Source organism: Ailuropoda melanoleuca, chromosome 12 (genome assembly GCF_002007445.2).
Source record: "Ailuropoda melanoleuca isolate Jingjing chromosome 12, ASM200744v2, whole genome shotgun sequence".
NCBI classification, from domain to species: Eukaryota; Metazoa; Chordata; class Mammalia; order Carnivora; family Ursidae; genus Ailuropoda; species Ailuropoda melanoleuca.
Window position 1 is genome coordinate 31,765 of NC_048229.1, and position 16,227 is coordinate 47,991.

The 16,227-nt window shown below is 43.8% G+C and overlaps 1 protein-coding gene across 3 annotated transcripts in view; it reads right to left on the reverse strand.

Annotated features, from left to right (window-relative positions):
• Positions 1-9,208: 9,208 nt before the first annotated feature.
• Positions 9,209-16,227, reverse strand: part of ZNF268 (zinc finger protein 268) — a 35,691-nt gene continuing 28,672 nt past the window's right edge. For all 3 annotated transcript variants that reach the window (XM_011229812.3, XM_011229814.3, XM_034637945.1), the window contains exon 5: positions 9,209-12,677. In XM_011229812.3, the coding sequence (XP_011228114.2) occupies positions 10,240-12,677 (2,438 nt within the window). In that variant the 3' untranslated portion in view covers positions 9,209-10,239. The remainder of the gene's footprint in view (positions 12,678-16,227) is intronic.

The window sequence follows — 16,227 nt, forward strand, 5'->3', positions numbered from 1 at the left end:
CACCCGCGGAAGCGAGCTTGGAGGGCGGCGCCGCACGGCACTGTGCTTCGTAGATGCTACCAACTGCTTTCCACAAAGGCGGTAAGAATCCGCGTGCCCAGAGCTGCAGGGCGGAGGCCTGTGCGCGCTCCCCGGAGGACCGTCTGGCCTCAGTTGCCAGTTCTTTCCGCCCTGCACCGCCTCTCGGGTCCTCCTCAGCGCCTGGGGCCGTCCACCAGGGGGAAGCGCTCCCGTCTACGCCGCTGCTTCCGACCTTTAGCGCACTTCGCTAGATCCTAACTCCGTGCCCAGAATTTCTCCCCATCACGTGGTCAGGAGGCCCCAGACCCCGCGTCCCTCGAGGGAGCCAAGGCTGCAGGGCTTCGGCGGGGGCGGGAGGGGGAGGGCTTCTCGTGGGACCCCGGGTTCTTCCAGCGCAAACCCCTCCCCGCCCCCAGCGCTGGCTCTAGGACGAGAGGCCTGTCGCAGGCTACGAGCCAGGCTCCTACAGGCCGGACCTCGGAGTTCAAGAACGAAGTGGCCTCTGGGGGGGGGGGTACCCAGGACACGGAGGGGCCCAGGACCCTGGCACGGATGGAGGAGACCTGGGAGAGGGTGGCTGTGCCGGGCGCCCTGCCCTGGGCACCCCCTGCCTGGCTTGGCCCGCCTGCCCTCCAGTACCTCTCGGGGCGCGCTGCTCCCCGCCAAAGGCCGAAATTCCTGCCCAGCGGCCCCCGCCCACTGGCTCGCCGCGCCCCGCTTCCGCGCTGGCCGCACGTGCTCTGCCTGCACCTCCGGGGAGGAGGCGCCCGGCGGCGCGGAAGGCGCAGTCGCTACAAAGTATCGAGGCCGCGGCCAATCGGGCGACAGTTCCGCCCGACGCCCCGGGCCTCTGGGCCTGCGCCCGGGAGTACCCCGTGCAGAGAAGGTCCGCCTGGGTTTGCGCGGGTTCTGGGGAGGCGGAGAAGTTCTTGGGGGTCCCGGAGTAACCGGGAGTTTCGAGGGGTTCGGAGGCGTAGTCGAGCCTGGCTCTGCGTGTCCTCAAGCCCAGGAAGGAGTGGGGCCAGGGTCTGGGGGGTCGTAGGCTGCGGAGAGAGTCTGGAGGAGAAAGCGCCACGACCCTCGTGCCCGCGGGGGCAGGAGAAAGCTGTGACCTTTGACTGACCCGACGCCATACGCCAGGGTGCACAGGGGAGCCAGAGCCCAGCCGAGGTCGCAGTTCCTGGGCCAGACGTCCCCCTCCCGCGCTGAGATGCACACCCCCACCCTGGCCCAGGCGAGAGGAGGGCGCCTTTCAAATCCAGAACCGCCCCCCCCAGACGGGGTCGGAACAGAGGTGCGCGCACCTGCACGCGCACACACACACACACACCCCAGCGAGGCCACCCGGGACAGCTCGGGCCGACCTCCACGCGATCCTGAGCGCGTGTCCAACCCAGAGATCTGCTGAGCTATGATGGCCCCTGGGCAGGTCCCAGGCTCTCCCAGACCTGGGTCAAAAGATGGGTGGAAATCACTACACTGCCCAGGTCCCGGCTTGGACGCGGTCTAGCCTCTGCCCAGGGGTGTTTAAGCTGTGGGTTCTTTCACACAAGCTCCACAATGAGGTCCAGGATGACTTCGAGCTGGTTTTTACAGGTGGTCAAGGTCTTATTGGAAAGATTCTCTGACGCCAAACCTTATCTATTTAAGCTTATGCAAAAGACATGCGCAGAAAGATCAACATTTCATCGTTTGTCCATGTGCAAATCTGGAAACAATCCAAGTGTCTGGTGAAAGATTTGCTAAAACAAAAAAATCACACTTCACAAAGAGGACAGGCTCCTGGAAGGTTATTTGTAATTATGCTTCGGAGGAATGCTGACCTGCCCATGATCGTGACACATTGTACAATAAAAATGCCGCATAACAAGACAGTTTGATTTGAGCCTGTTTGAAAAGTACAAACGTAAAATGATATATGCCACATTGTTAAACCCTGGTTGAACCTAGGTGATAGAATTGTTTTACTTCATTACTTTTATTGGGCATTTTAATTTTCTTCTTTTTGCCTATGCATGTTTTCTACCTTTTCTAAACAGAGGATTCTGTTTTTAGGGTTCTTTTCAAGGAGTGGAAAGGGAAGACAACAGGGTTGTAGGAGGGGCAGTCCTGAAGGACCAAGTACAGATGACCCTTGAACAAGGTGGCTTAGAACTGCATGGGGTCCAAGGTGCCTGGGTGGCTCAGTCCCTGAAGCGTTTGCCTTCGCGCAGGTCGTGAGCAGGGAGCTGAGCAGGCAGCCCTCTTCTCCCTCTCCCTCTGCCTGCCCCATTCCCCTGCTCCTGCTCTTTCTCATTCTCTCTCTGTCAAATGGATAAATAAAAATCTAAAAAAAAAGAACTGCATGGGTCCCCTTATACCTGGATTTTTAAAAATAAATACAGTACCTTAAATATATTTTCTCTTCCTTACGATTTTAATAACATTTTCCCCTCTAGCTTAGTTTATTGTAAGAATACAATATAAAATACATGTAACATATAAAATATGTTAACTATGTTATCAGTGAGGCTTCTGGTCAACAGTAGCCTATCAGTAGTTAAGATTTTGGGGAATCAAAAAATTATACATGGCTTTTGAACTGCACGGGGTTGGCATCCCTAACTTCTGCGTGTTCAAGAGTCAACTGTAGAGTGAGGCTCAGCAGCCCAAACGTGGGTGAACACGGAGGAAGTGAGAATGCTTCACAGCGAAATCTGTTAATGCAGTCGTAGGCTTTCTCTAGGACACACGAGATGCTCAATCAAAATATTCCTGATTGCTCTCCGGTGAACTGAAAAACTCAGTGGAACCTAAAATGTAAAGTACTGGTGATGGGTAGTAAGGAGGGCACGTATTGTGTGGTGCCCTGGGTGTTATATGCAAGTCATGAATCATGGAACTTTACATCAAAAACTAGGGGTGTACTGTATGGTGACTAACATAATAAAAAATTATTATAAAAAATAAGAATATAAAATGTAAAAGTATCTACATTATTAAATCCAAGCGTAATTCAACAAATTATATGATCCTAATTCACTAATATATCAGTTGATTTTTTCGGTTGCCATTTACTGAACACTCAGTATGTCCCAAGTAAGATGTTATTTGAACCTCCTACCCCCACACCTGAGCTTAGATTATGTTTCCTTGTTACCGGTGAGTTTTAAAACACTTTCCAGAGGTCCTCTGGCCTTTTACCTGTCAAACAAGGAAGGCTACATTCTTAACTTCAGCACATAACTATTTCTAAATTTTCTAAATTGGGACAAACTTCATAAGCCTCACTCTGAGTAGAGGCTTGATCTTGCAACAAAAGGTAACTGACCCGTGCTCGTTGTAAATAAAGGCTCCTCTTTCCTGTTCTCCCATGCTCTCGAATATAGATACAATCATCAGTACATAATACATTCTAAAGCACACTTACCTGCTGTTTCCAGATTTTCTGTTCTCTCCAGGACCCAGACTACCTGGGGTGGACTCCCAGTTCGATTCCTTGACTACTATATGACTTTGGCCAAGTTATTCTCTCTGTACCTTCTTTCATTTTTCGTAATAAGGGTATAATAACAGAACCTTTCATGGGATTGAGATAATTAGTCAATACTTAAAAGGGATCCAAAGGACTGGCCTCCCACAGCTACAAAATGCCATACTACGCAAACAGACACGCCACAAATCTGACAAATCTCCCAAGAGGCTCTTACCCTGGGGCCATCAAGGACGGTTCATGGGGGCAGTGAGAATGGACATGAATTCCCTCAGAGGAACCCATGGTGATGAAGGTAATTCCCTGGAAGGAAGAGGGGTTCAGGGTAAAACAGTGGTTCTTAAGAGGCTGATCTAGATTGCCTCCCAGCCTTCTGTGGATCAGGGATTTTAAAAATGTATTCACCTAATTGGGGGAAAGTATAAGAATCATCAGAAACTCCCTCCCCCCAAGTTTGTTTATTTTTAGTAATCCCTATATCCAATGTGGGGATCAAAACCATGACCCCAAGATCAACAGTCATATGTTCCTCCAACTGAGCTGGTGAGGTGCCCCCACCAGGTTTTTCTAAAAAGTAAACATAATATGAAGGCTACCTTACCAGATTTTAAATGTGTTAAAAATAGTGCACAAATCAGTTTTTGATGTAGCGTTCAATGCTTCATTCGTTGCATTCTAAGCTTCAGGGTCCTCTGCTGTGAAACGTAGATGTCAACCTCACAGGACTGGTCTGAAGAGTAAATGTGACAATAAATTTGAGAACATTTTGTCAGTGCTATTAAAAAAAGTAGTGTACATAAGAAACAAAACGATGACGATGAGGAAGACAGCACTTTTGGAGTGCTGACTGGTGCTGACCGGTTAGCTCGATCACAGGACTGTCGGGAGCCTGGCAAAGAGACCGCTGACAGAGAAAGCCAGGCGGGATCTAACGTCCCGGGTAAAGTTCTGTGAAGGACTAAGGAACACAAACAAGAGCCTGAGGTGGTTCAGCCAGCCTTTCTCTCCTGGAAGGAGGCAGGTGTGGATGGGGGCAGCGAACAGGAAAACAGCACCTTCCATTTAAAGCACTCTCCCAGAGGCCGTGAGAAGTGGCTCCCGTTTTTGCTGTGACAGCAGCAGCTCAGACTAACAGCTGCACTAGAGGGCTGAACCCTTTTCTTCTACAAGCTCAACGCGTCTGACGAGCTGCACTTCCAGCTGAACACCTTCCAGTGGGTCAGAGCGCTGCAGGTCCTCTTCCGGGGCACGGTCCGGCAGCGCCAACACCAGGGCATGCCTCCGAGCTCGCTTCCTCGTGTTTCCAGCTTCCGCACGTTGACTCGGCAGCTGGGGACCCACACCCCCTGCAGTCTAGAGCTATGAAGGTGCAGGCTGTGTGACAGGTACTTCGTCCTCCCAATAAGGCTAGGACTGGGGTGAGGCAAGGAAGCGTATACAAACACCGTAATCAAGATAAACAGTATTGTAGTGCAAGATGTTCAAAAATACAAATTACCACCAGAGAATCCACAATGAACAAACAACAAAATTGTTCAAAAAGACGAGATGAGCATTAATCAGTTTTCCTCGTGCCTCAGGCTCAGGGGTGGTTAGGCAGTGGTCTCTGCTCCAACGAGACCCCTTCACCTGCGAGGCGACAGACCTTCCAGGCCGTGGGGCGGGGGGCGGGGGCAGAGACTGAGAGTGCCATTCCTAGTTCCTGAGCAGATGGCACCTTCCTCAGGAGTCTGTGAGGAGGGTATTTCACTGTGGTGTCGAATTCTGAGGTTTCATTACATGACAACTTCTTTATCCATTCAACGGCTGGAACTTTGAACTGTTGGCAGTTCATCTATCATCAGTGAAAATGCCATGAATATTCTTGTGACATTTTGGAGTGAGCACATGCGTTCGCTGCTCTTGGGTAAACAGCGAGGAGAGGAAACGCAGAGTTCTAGTCATATGTGCAGCTCATGAAGCTGCCAGCTTTCACAACCGTGTCAATACCTCCTTGCCTTAGAGCTTGACTGAGCCTTGGGTTACTGAAGACTCTCTGCTTTCCAATTCTTATGATTTCCAAGCTGCCAGAGATGTTTCAGCGTGGCTTGTCGTCTCTGGCTCCTCCGAGGACAGTACCCCAGCCCTCTGGGAAGACCTACAATGCCTTGGAGTCTCTCAGCTCTCCTGACCCGGCTCCCATCTTTTTTTAACAGAAAGATTTAAATGCCTGGGGATGGTTCTCTTATATGGGCGGGGAGGAGGCCGGGAGGGGATAGTGTGTTCTCAGTTCTCTACCCTTCCCTCAGCCCAAAAGTCCGGAGCGCTTCTAAAGGATTTCCCTCAATTGTTGCCCTGTCCACCTTTCTGCCTTCAGAGAGTATCTGCCTTGCACTTAAAGGAGGACCTGGCATCTTGACAGGATTTTTTAAAGCTTCCCTTACCAAGGGTTCCGTGAAGACCCATGGCAAAGAGTTGGCTGCACACTCCTTCACGGCGGGGGCTTTGGGATTCTAACGTGTCACCCCAGCCCACAGGCAAACACCTGCTTGTCTCAGCCCCATATACCATGCCCACCCTCTCCTCTGCTGTATTTCACCAAAGATGAGAGCAGCAACTCTCTTTTCTTATATAAAGTGCTCTCTACTTTCCACTGCTACGTTCATTTGGGCTTGGGTTCTCAGTTTTCCAAGATGCTGTAGGTTATCCAGTTTAACCAGCAGAAAAACTGATTGTTGAAAATTGGTTATATATCCAGTACAAGTCCTACTCTATTTGCAAGTCTAAATATTTGCCTGAAACTTATTTTGGCTTTCCTAAAGAGACAACCACATCTCCAAACAATGGACCTTTTTTTCTGCCCTCTCCCCCAATCCCTTACTTTGTTTTCACACATTGGCTAGAACTGTCATACACTGTAAGAGTGATAAGCATCTGTGTAATTCTCTTAATATAAAGGTACACGTCTACCACTAAGTGCAACATTTGTCAGTTTTTGGAACATACTCCTTGCAAAAGTAAAGGACTTAATTTCCATTCCTAATTTAATAATATTTAAAAATAATCTATGGGTATTAAATTCCATCAAATGTGTTATCTACACACACTGAGATAATCATATGGCCATTCTTTTATCTGGTAGTGTAGTTAATTTTATGAAAAGATTTTCTATTATTAAATTTCACAAACATCATAATGTATTTTTATAGGGTCACAGAACCAACTCTCTTCCTACCCAAAAAAGAAAAAGTGGCTTAAACAAGGCAGTCCGTTTCCCCTTATGTAGAAGATACTCTGGTGGTGGTGTGGGGCTGGTATACCAGATAGCCCTGCAGCAGATGGCTTCTGTCTTCCAGATACATCCAGGCTCTGCAGTGGCTGCTCCATCTCCAAGCACCATGTGTGCTGTGTATTAAAGCGAGGAATGATCACAGGACACTGAGGAGTTTTCCTCAGCTGTTTTCTTGACAACCTTCACATTAGACACTGTCAGCAACCTCTATCTCATTACTCATAACTTAGCAGCAAGCTCGTACTTTGCTACAAAGACAGTGGAGAAATGTGGCTTTTCAGCTGGGTGCACTTGTCATTATGGAAAGTACAGTAATTCTGTTGGTAATGAAAGGACACTGGGCTCACGACTAGAAGTCTGCTACACTTAATACTGTCATGACTTAAAAAAAAACCTCCACATTGTTAGATTCATTCTGCTATAATAACATTGTTTATTTTCAACTATATTCATAAACATATTTTGCAAGTCATTTATCCCCCACATGTCGATTTTTGGGAAAATTTGTAAAACGCTGGGTTATCGTTCCTTGAATTTTCCTGAGAATTATCAACTATTACTAAAAGTCTCTGGAACTTCTTTCCGTTCTGGGGCAGGATTAGAAGGACTAGGTAGATTTTTCAAGCCAGAGATTCAAATTTTTACTTTTCCTTTTTGTTTACTAGTTGTAGATTTATTCATTCTGTTAAATTTCATTTATCTGGTAAACTTTCTTTTCTTTTTTCTTTTTTTTTTTAAAGATTTTATTCTGAAGAAATCTCTACACCCACCATGGCGCTCGTACTCACAACCCTGTGATCAAGAGTTGCACACTTCACTGACTGAGCCAGCCAGGTGCCCTAAATTTTCTTTTTCATTTAAGATTAAGACCTTAATGGTACATTAGCCTTTCCCACAATATGTGATTTCTATCTTCAACATTATGTCAACATTTCTGGCTTCTATCGGGCAAGGTTTCATGTGGATTTGCCTCACACAATACAGAAACCCTTAAAATCTAACTGACATGGCATAGTAGTACGCCGAATGTAGACCTTCTCTTAGGTGTTCATTCTTTACTACGTGTGAACCTTCCTCAGAACATGTATGACAAAACAAATATTTGTATTTTCCCAATTTAGGGGACACACTTTACAAATATCTGGCATTCCTTCTTTATGCAAGCTTTCTCTTCCCTTCTGTGAACCATCCTTCTTCACCCCACGTATCTTTAGATTGGATCTTACAATTGTACACAATGAGCTGAACACAAGTAAGGACCAGGCATTCAGAAATCATTCAACACCTCCTTCCAAGAAGAAACAGTTTCTTTGGGTCAAAGATGGGATCCCCACCCTCCTGAAGTAGAGAGTAAAGTGGAGGGTGTTTCCGAAATATTTGCAGTGTGGTCCTCCGACATAGTCCTAAATGCCACAGTCCTAACTCTTTTCAGGTAAATATTCTTTCATGTAAGGAAACTGGTGAGGAAAACAGACTTTGTACGAAGGCAAGTGGCAGAGTGACTCTTTACCACCCTGACTCTACAGCTACACATACAGGCATCACCCTGGAGATATGGCAGCTCCGTTCCAGATCACCAAAATGAAGCAGATGTAGCAATAAACCAAGTCAGATGAATTTTTTTTGTTTCTCAATGCATATAAAAGTTATATAAAAATTATGTTTACACTACACTGTAGTCTATTAAGTGTGCACAAGCATCATGTCTAAAGAAAAGCAATGCACACACCTTAATTAAGAATATTGCTAAAACATGCTGAGCTTTCAGCAAATCATCATCAGTGATCGCAGATCAACATAAGTAATGAAAAGTGTGAAATATTGCCAAAATTACTAAGATGTGACATAGAGATATGAAGTAACAAAGCTGTTGGAAAAATGGAGCCAACACACTGGCTCAATGCAGGGTTGCCACAAGCCTTCCATTTGGGGGGAAAAAAGCATTACCTGCAAAGCACCAGAAAATGAGGTGCGCCTGTACACATTTCAGCAGCATCACTTCATGTATCCCTTAAACACATACCAGGTAACTCAAATGAAAAGACAAGCACACTAGAATTGTAAAGTGACAATAACTAAAGCTATCCTGGGTAGTCTGTATAGAAGGAACTAATTAACAATTGCTGGAAAATGTTACCAGAAAACAAAAGCTCAGTTTGCTTTTTGGTACTTAAAGAGTCCACTTAGAAATCTGAAATCTGGAATAAATATGTCAGCCTACTTGGATGATCATGCCGACCCCTTGGCAGGGCGCCATGAGTGATGATCCCATCATGACCTCACCCACCAAGAGACTACCTTAAAGAAGATCAAGATGTTCTAACTGGTGAAGGCAGAACACATTCCAGCTACACAAGCCCATGAACTGTACACTATACCAAGGTAAATAACTAGAGGTAGTTGCCAGGCCCACTTACAAAGGGTTCAAAATAGTACAAAAGGTCTGTAGTATTGAAATGTATTTTTAATGAATCATATTATTCTAGTAACAAGTTGTATTTGTTAAAAACAATGTTGCTATGCAAAGTACAAGTCCCTGGACGATGGCACGTATCTAACTCACCTCTCATATGTGACATTCACAAGATGCCAAACTACACGAAGCTACGATGTTATAATACAAAGGAAGATAACATCTAAACATCCCTGTAGGCTTACAAAGTATTTCTGGCTATCCTGACTGCATTTATTTACACAATTAAAAAAAAATCTTTACATTCCATTTCAGACATGCCTATCATTTATAGTTGAATGTTTTCTCCCATCCTTTCCTAACAATTTGGAACATATGGAACACAATTTCCCTCACAATATTTTGTAAAGGAAATTATTTTCCAAATTAATGAAAATAACAGTGAGGGGAATCTTTCTACTGAAGGTTTTGTTACCCCATCTGACATTCATTAATCTTCATTTATACATTATTAATTTTTAATAGAAGTCTGTCTTTCCTAGTCAAGAATTTCCCTAATTTATAGTATAGTTTCTCCAAGGTATGAGCTTCTGATATCTAAAGTATGTGTAATTGTAGTAATTCTACCATTCATTGGCTTCCATTTTCTCCCATTAAAATCCTGTTAAAAAAAATCCTACCGTTAAAAAACTTCTATCGTTTAATGTGAATTTCAAAGGAATGTGTTCTATATTCACTTGCTTTATGAAACTTCCTCTTTGCAAATTTTATGACAGTAAAAAAATAACTTCCCAACATTCACTTCATTGATATGGTTCCTCACCTGTACAAACTTTGAAAAGGGTATGACTTGCTGCTGAAAACTTTCACAGGGTTCACTGAGTTCATCACATTCCTGTGTGCATTTACTGGGTTTTTGTGTGTGTGTAAAAAGCATCTTTCTGTGGGCGCCCCCGCATATGCTGTGCATTCACAGGTTTCTATTCAGTGTTAGTTTTCTGGTGTACAACGAGATGATTTCATTTATAGGGTTTCTCTTCTATATGAATTTGTTAGCATTTCCTATGAATTGACTTTTGGAAGAAAGTTTCTTACATTTAATTCATCAATGTGTTTTTCATCTCCATGAGTTCTCTGGTGCATAATGAGCTGTGACTTCCAACAAAAGGCTTTCCCACATTCAGTGCATTTGCAAGGCTTCTCTCCTGTATGAGTCCTCTGATGTGCACTGAGGATTGATTTCTGAGAGAAGGTTTTTCCACATTCACTGCATCCATAGGGTTTCTCCCCCGAATGAGTTCTCTGATGTACAATAAGCTGAGATTTCCTAACGAAAGCTTTCTCACATTCACTGCATTCATAGGGTTTCTCTCTCGTGTGCATTCTCTGATGTACAATGAGCCGTAATTTTCCACTGAAGGATTTCTCACATTGACCACATTTGTAAGGGCTTTCCCCTGCATGAGTTCGCTCATGTACAATGAGTAGTGACTTCCAAATGAAGGCCTTCCCACAATTGTTACATTCATATGGTTTCTCTCCTGAATGAGTTCTCATGTGGATAATGAGATAGGACTTGCTACTAAAGGCTTTCCCACAGTCACTGCATCCATAAGGTTTTTCCCCTGCGTGAGTTCTCTGATGAGAAATGAGCTGATCTTTCCTATTAAAAGCTTTTCCACATTCGCTACATTCATAGGGATTTTCTCCTGTGTGAATTCTCTGATGTACAATGAGTTGTGAATTGAAACTGAAGGATTTCCCACATTCATTGCATTCATGTGGTTTCTCTCCTGTGTGAGTTCTCATGTGTATAATGAGGTAGGACTTGCTCCTGAAGGCTTTTCCACATTCACTGCATCCATAGGGTTTCACTCCAGTGTGACTTCTCTGATGTACAATGAGCTGTGACTTCAAACTAAAGGCTTTTCCACATTGATTACATCCATAGGGTTTTACCCCAGTGTGTGCTCCCTGATGTACAATGAGCTGCGACTTGAAAGTAAAGGCTTTTCCGCATTCACTACAACCATACGGTTTCTCCCCTGTATGAGTTCTCTGATGTACAATAAGGTTTGACTTTGTATTAAAGGCTTTGCTACAGTCACTGCATTCAAAGGGTTTCTCTCCTGTATGAGTTCTCTGATGTATGATGAGCTGTGACTTCAAACCAAAAGTTTTCCCACAGTCAGTGCACTCATAGGGCTTCTCCCCAGCATGGGTTCTCTGGTGTGAAATGAGCTGGTATTTCCGACTGAAGGCTTTCCCACATTCATGGCATTCATATGGACTCTCTCCTGTGTGGATTCTCTGATGTATAATGAGTTGAGAATTGAAACTGAAGGCTTTCCCACAGTCACTGCATTCATGGAGTCTCTCTCCTGTGTGAGTTCTCATATGTATAATGAGGTAGGACTTGCTCCTGAAGGCTTTGCCACATTCAGTGCATACATAAGGTTTCATTCCTGTGTGACTTCTCTGATGCACAATGAGCTGTGACTTCAAACTGAAGGCTTTCCCACACTGAATGCATCCATACGGCTTTACTCCTGTGTGAACGCCCTGATGTACAATGAGCTGCGACTTGAAAGTAAAGGCTTTTCCGCATTCACTACAACCATACGGCTTCTCCCCTGTATGGGTTCTCTGATGTACCATAAGGTTTGACTTTGTATTAAAAGCTTTCTGACATTCAGTACATTCAAAGGGTTTCTCTCCTGTATGAATTCTTTGATGTATAATGAGTTGTGACTTCAAACCAAAAGCCTTACCACATTCATTACAACCATACGGTTTCTGTCCTGAATGAGTTCTCTGGTGTGAAACAAGCTGGTCTTTCCTACTGAACACTCTTCCACACTCGCAGCATTCATAGGGACTCTCACCTGTGTGGATTCTCTGATGTATAACAAGTTGAGAATTGAAACTGAAGGACTTCCCACATTCACTGCATTCATGGAGTTTCTCTCCTGTGTGAGTTCTCTGATGGACAGTGAGGTAGGACTTGCTGCTGAAGTCTTTCCCACATCCCTTACATTTGTAGGGTTTCTCTTCTACGTGAGTTCGTTGATGCACTGCAAGGTATGACTTGCTGCTGAAGGTCTTTCCACAAACACTGCATTCAAAAGGCTTTCCTCCTATATACATTTGTTGGCATATGAGTTGTGACTTCTTGTTGACAGTTTTTCCAGATTCATTACTTTCACCGTATTTTATTCCAATAACAGTTTGCTCATGTTTAGAATGGTAGAATGATTCCTCATATGCATGAAACTCATTAGGATTCTTTCCAGCATAATTACTATTGAAATCTATATCATATTTAAAACTCATTCCACGTGTGACGTATTTATGAAGATTTTGTCCTGAAGAAACATAATTTGTACTTAGAAGACATAGTTTTCCAAATGTAGTACATTCATAGCCTTTTGCCATACTTTCCAGCTTGTCTTGATTTTCCTGATGCCATTTCATATGATCATCAATTTCCCAGACTTCTTCTAGCAATGAAAATAGTTATATGTTAAAAATAATGACATAAATCTGGCACAGCATAAAATTAACTTAAAAATATCATGTCAAGAGAGTATACTTTTAGTTTCATGTATCAGATCTGAATATAAATAAAATCTCAAGTATAGATGTACTGAAACTCCTGGCTGGGGAGAACAAACAAAACTAAAAATGAAGATAGGCAAAGAAAATTAACAATGAATGGAGATGGTCTTAGGTTTTAAAATGTTGCATAAGGGATAAAGAAAGCAAAATAGACAAAAGTAAAAATAAGAAAAATATAAAGCAGTTGGAAGGGATCTCAGTATTACATTCTTTCAACAAATAATCGGTGAATACCTATTATGTGCCAAACACTGACGAATTCAGGAGAATTCAGGAGAATGTCACTGGCTATTCCATGGTTCTAAACTCAGAAATGTTTACATCCAGAGAGTAATTAATCTTTGCCTGGGAATCAGATTTGCTCATGTGTTTGGCCAATAGTCTTATCCCTGTAGACTTTCAGAGTTCATGGAAAACATTGCAAATCAGTTTACAGTCCTCTTGGGAATGCAGTTCTACTGCATACCAAAATACATGAAAACAAACGCACAAGAAAAATCAGTGTGATGTTTCAGAACACGGAGGACAAGAAGAAGGTAGTAAAGTTTCCAGAGAAGCCAAAAAAACTGTTTTGTATAAAGGATCAAAGTGAGAATGGCATCTGACTTTAATGACATTAGCACCATTAGAGGACAAAACACAGAGCATTCAGGAGTAAAGTATAAACATTTTCAGAGGCACAGGTCTCAAATTTTAGGTTACATGCACTCTTTCACAGGAAGCTACTCAAAGAGGTGCTCCAACAAAACAAACCAAGAAAAAAGATGACACAGAATAAATATGGAAAATAAAATCTGAAAGGAGACTCCAGGATAAAACACTGTAGTACAGCCAGGGTATGTGGTAAACTAGGGTCACACTGGAGCACGTCAAAGGAAAAGGGAGTGACATCATCAGGAACAGACAGACAGAATCACTAATATGGCTGAATGTAGCACAGGAATATTTAGACACATGAAAAAAAGTCTGGGGTTAATGATAAATACACTAATGATAAGAACAGAGAAAACTAGGCAGGCAAATAAAACAACTCAAAAGGAAAAAATGATGTATGAACAAAAATTAGCCATTGCATATTTGCATGATTTACCTGTGAATAGAAATTACATAGTCATAAAGATGTAAAAACTGAAGACTGATCAAACCCAAATGAAAATAACTTAGTAGAATGGCTGGGGTATAAGAAGAGACAGTGTGTATATCATGGGGAGTATGGAAGAAGGTGGGGTGAAAGAGAAATCATCACACTGATATGCTGAATAATCATCACTGGAGGAAAATCAGGGTGCAGTAGAATAAGCTGGTTATTTAGAAACATGGAAGCAAATGCCATAAAAAAGAGCTAAAAGGGATGAAAGTGGTTTTACCTGGGGGGAATAGAACGCTGAGATGGGGCAGGGCGAACAGAATGCTGCTGACAACAAAACCCAAAAGCCAAAAATAGAAAGCAGAGAGGGGAACAAGACACAGGACTCCGTCTTCAGGCACAATGACAAGTATTTGGAGGCTGACCAGGAGAGAATGGGTAGACCTGATCTAGATGTCCTCAAGTAATACGCTGACCAAGGCGACAAACTGGAAAGAGCCTCAAGAGAATATGGCAGCAAGTCAGGGTTGGAGATGGCAGATCAGAGGACCTTAATACCTCATTCCAGGTTTCCCTACCTCTCAAATCTGATCCCTCTTCATTTTGTAAAGAGACTCCAAATTTTATTTTCCCAAGCATCAATTCTCAAGTGAAGGAGTTACCTCCTCCTGGATGCACTGAGAAATGAACTCTGGGAACTTTTGACTATCGTAATGGCTTGGGAGGGAGTGTCACTGGCTACTCCATGGTTCTAAACTCAGAAATGTTTCCATCCAGAGAGTAATTAATCTTTGCCTGGGAATCAGATTTGCTCATGTGTTTGGCCAATGGTCTTATCCCTGTAGACTTTCAGAGTTCATGGACACTAAACCTGTCCTAATACTCTACCCCATAACCCTTCTGTAGCTGGAACTATAACCCATCCTTACTTCCTCTAGTTAGCCACAGCTCTGACTTCCTCCATTTGATTTCCTAGGAACCCTAAAACATTTTCTGTTGAGCATTCTCTTTGCAAAAATAATGGCAAAAAAAGGATGTTATGGTTGGTATCTCAAGGGAAGTTTCAAAGCATTCCAGAAATCAGGAAACAATACCAAAGCCAATGAATAGAAGGCAGAATTTCCTAAGCTTAAATGTAATTTAAACAAGACTGAAGATGATTACTGGCTGTGGTTCAAAAGTAATCCCTGGAAATTCCACATGCAGCGACAGAATTCAGATTCTGAGGCTACAGAATAGCGTTCTCCTGAACAACCACCGTAAGTGCAGCCACAGAAGACAATGGAAAAGGGAATTATGCTCAGAGAGCAGAACCAAGGGCTCACTAGGCCACTGCCACAGCAGGGAGACCTGGCACAGCCTGCCCAACCAGGGTGTCAGTGCACTGCAGGGCAGGCCTCTATGTGACATTCACTGTGGCTGCCCTCCCAGAATGGGGACTCCTGTCATACCAATGCTGCACGCGTCTCTACCACTCTGTACTTGCCTGGTTGGTTGTAGTGAGTAACTGTAGCTTACCAGACTGTAAAGAACTACCACTGGGAATGAGGATCCAAGACTTCCATCAATACAGTACAAGGAGAACAGGGGTGGTGGAATATTTTTGAAGATGGATGGATTAGAAGAGTAGGACTAGAAGCTGCCCAGCCAAAGAGGTGGATAAAGGCAGACAGCGCTGCCTACCCAACAATCCTTCCTCCCTTTTCCTGACTGCAGAAAACTGATTTATTCCCCAAACCCATCCTTAAGGCCATGTGCTTCACTCAGGGAAATGGGGACCCATCTCCATTGCTACCTCTACCCCCACCCCCAGAAGGTGAAGCATCATTCATCTGAGCCAACAGTGGTGGGCCCACTTCCCTGGCCAGAGTTTTATTCAGACAGTGGTATGTGATAAACACCTAGCCCATCAAGCAAGACAAGTTTGCTGAGTTCCTTACTGGAACAGGCTTTACCACCTGATAGAAAGAGCCATGTGGGAAAAGCAGCTTTTCTAGTTCTACTGGCCACTAGTGTATCTGCAGGTGTCAGATGGGACTGTAATAGCCATCTGATGGCCACAAGGGCAGTGAACCTGAGGAAATGCTGACAGACATAGACTGGCAGGGTAGAGATGGACCTTTGGTGATTTACTGAATCAATCACTTAGTCAACCCTACAGCTGCCCCACTTCAGGACTTTTTGTGATGTGTGGTAATTAAATAACTTCTGTTCGATAGGTTGATTTAGGGTTAATCAGAAATTACAGCTGAAATGATCCTAATGATACAAAGACTAACTGGATTCATTCTGCCATGCCTGGCACGTTAGAGAAACTTATCTGACATCAAGTTGAACAAAAGGAA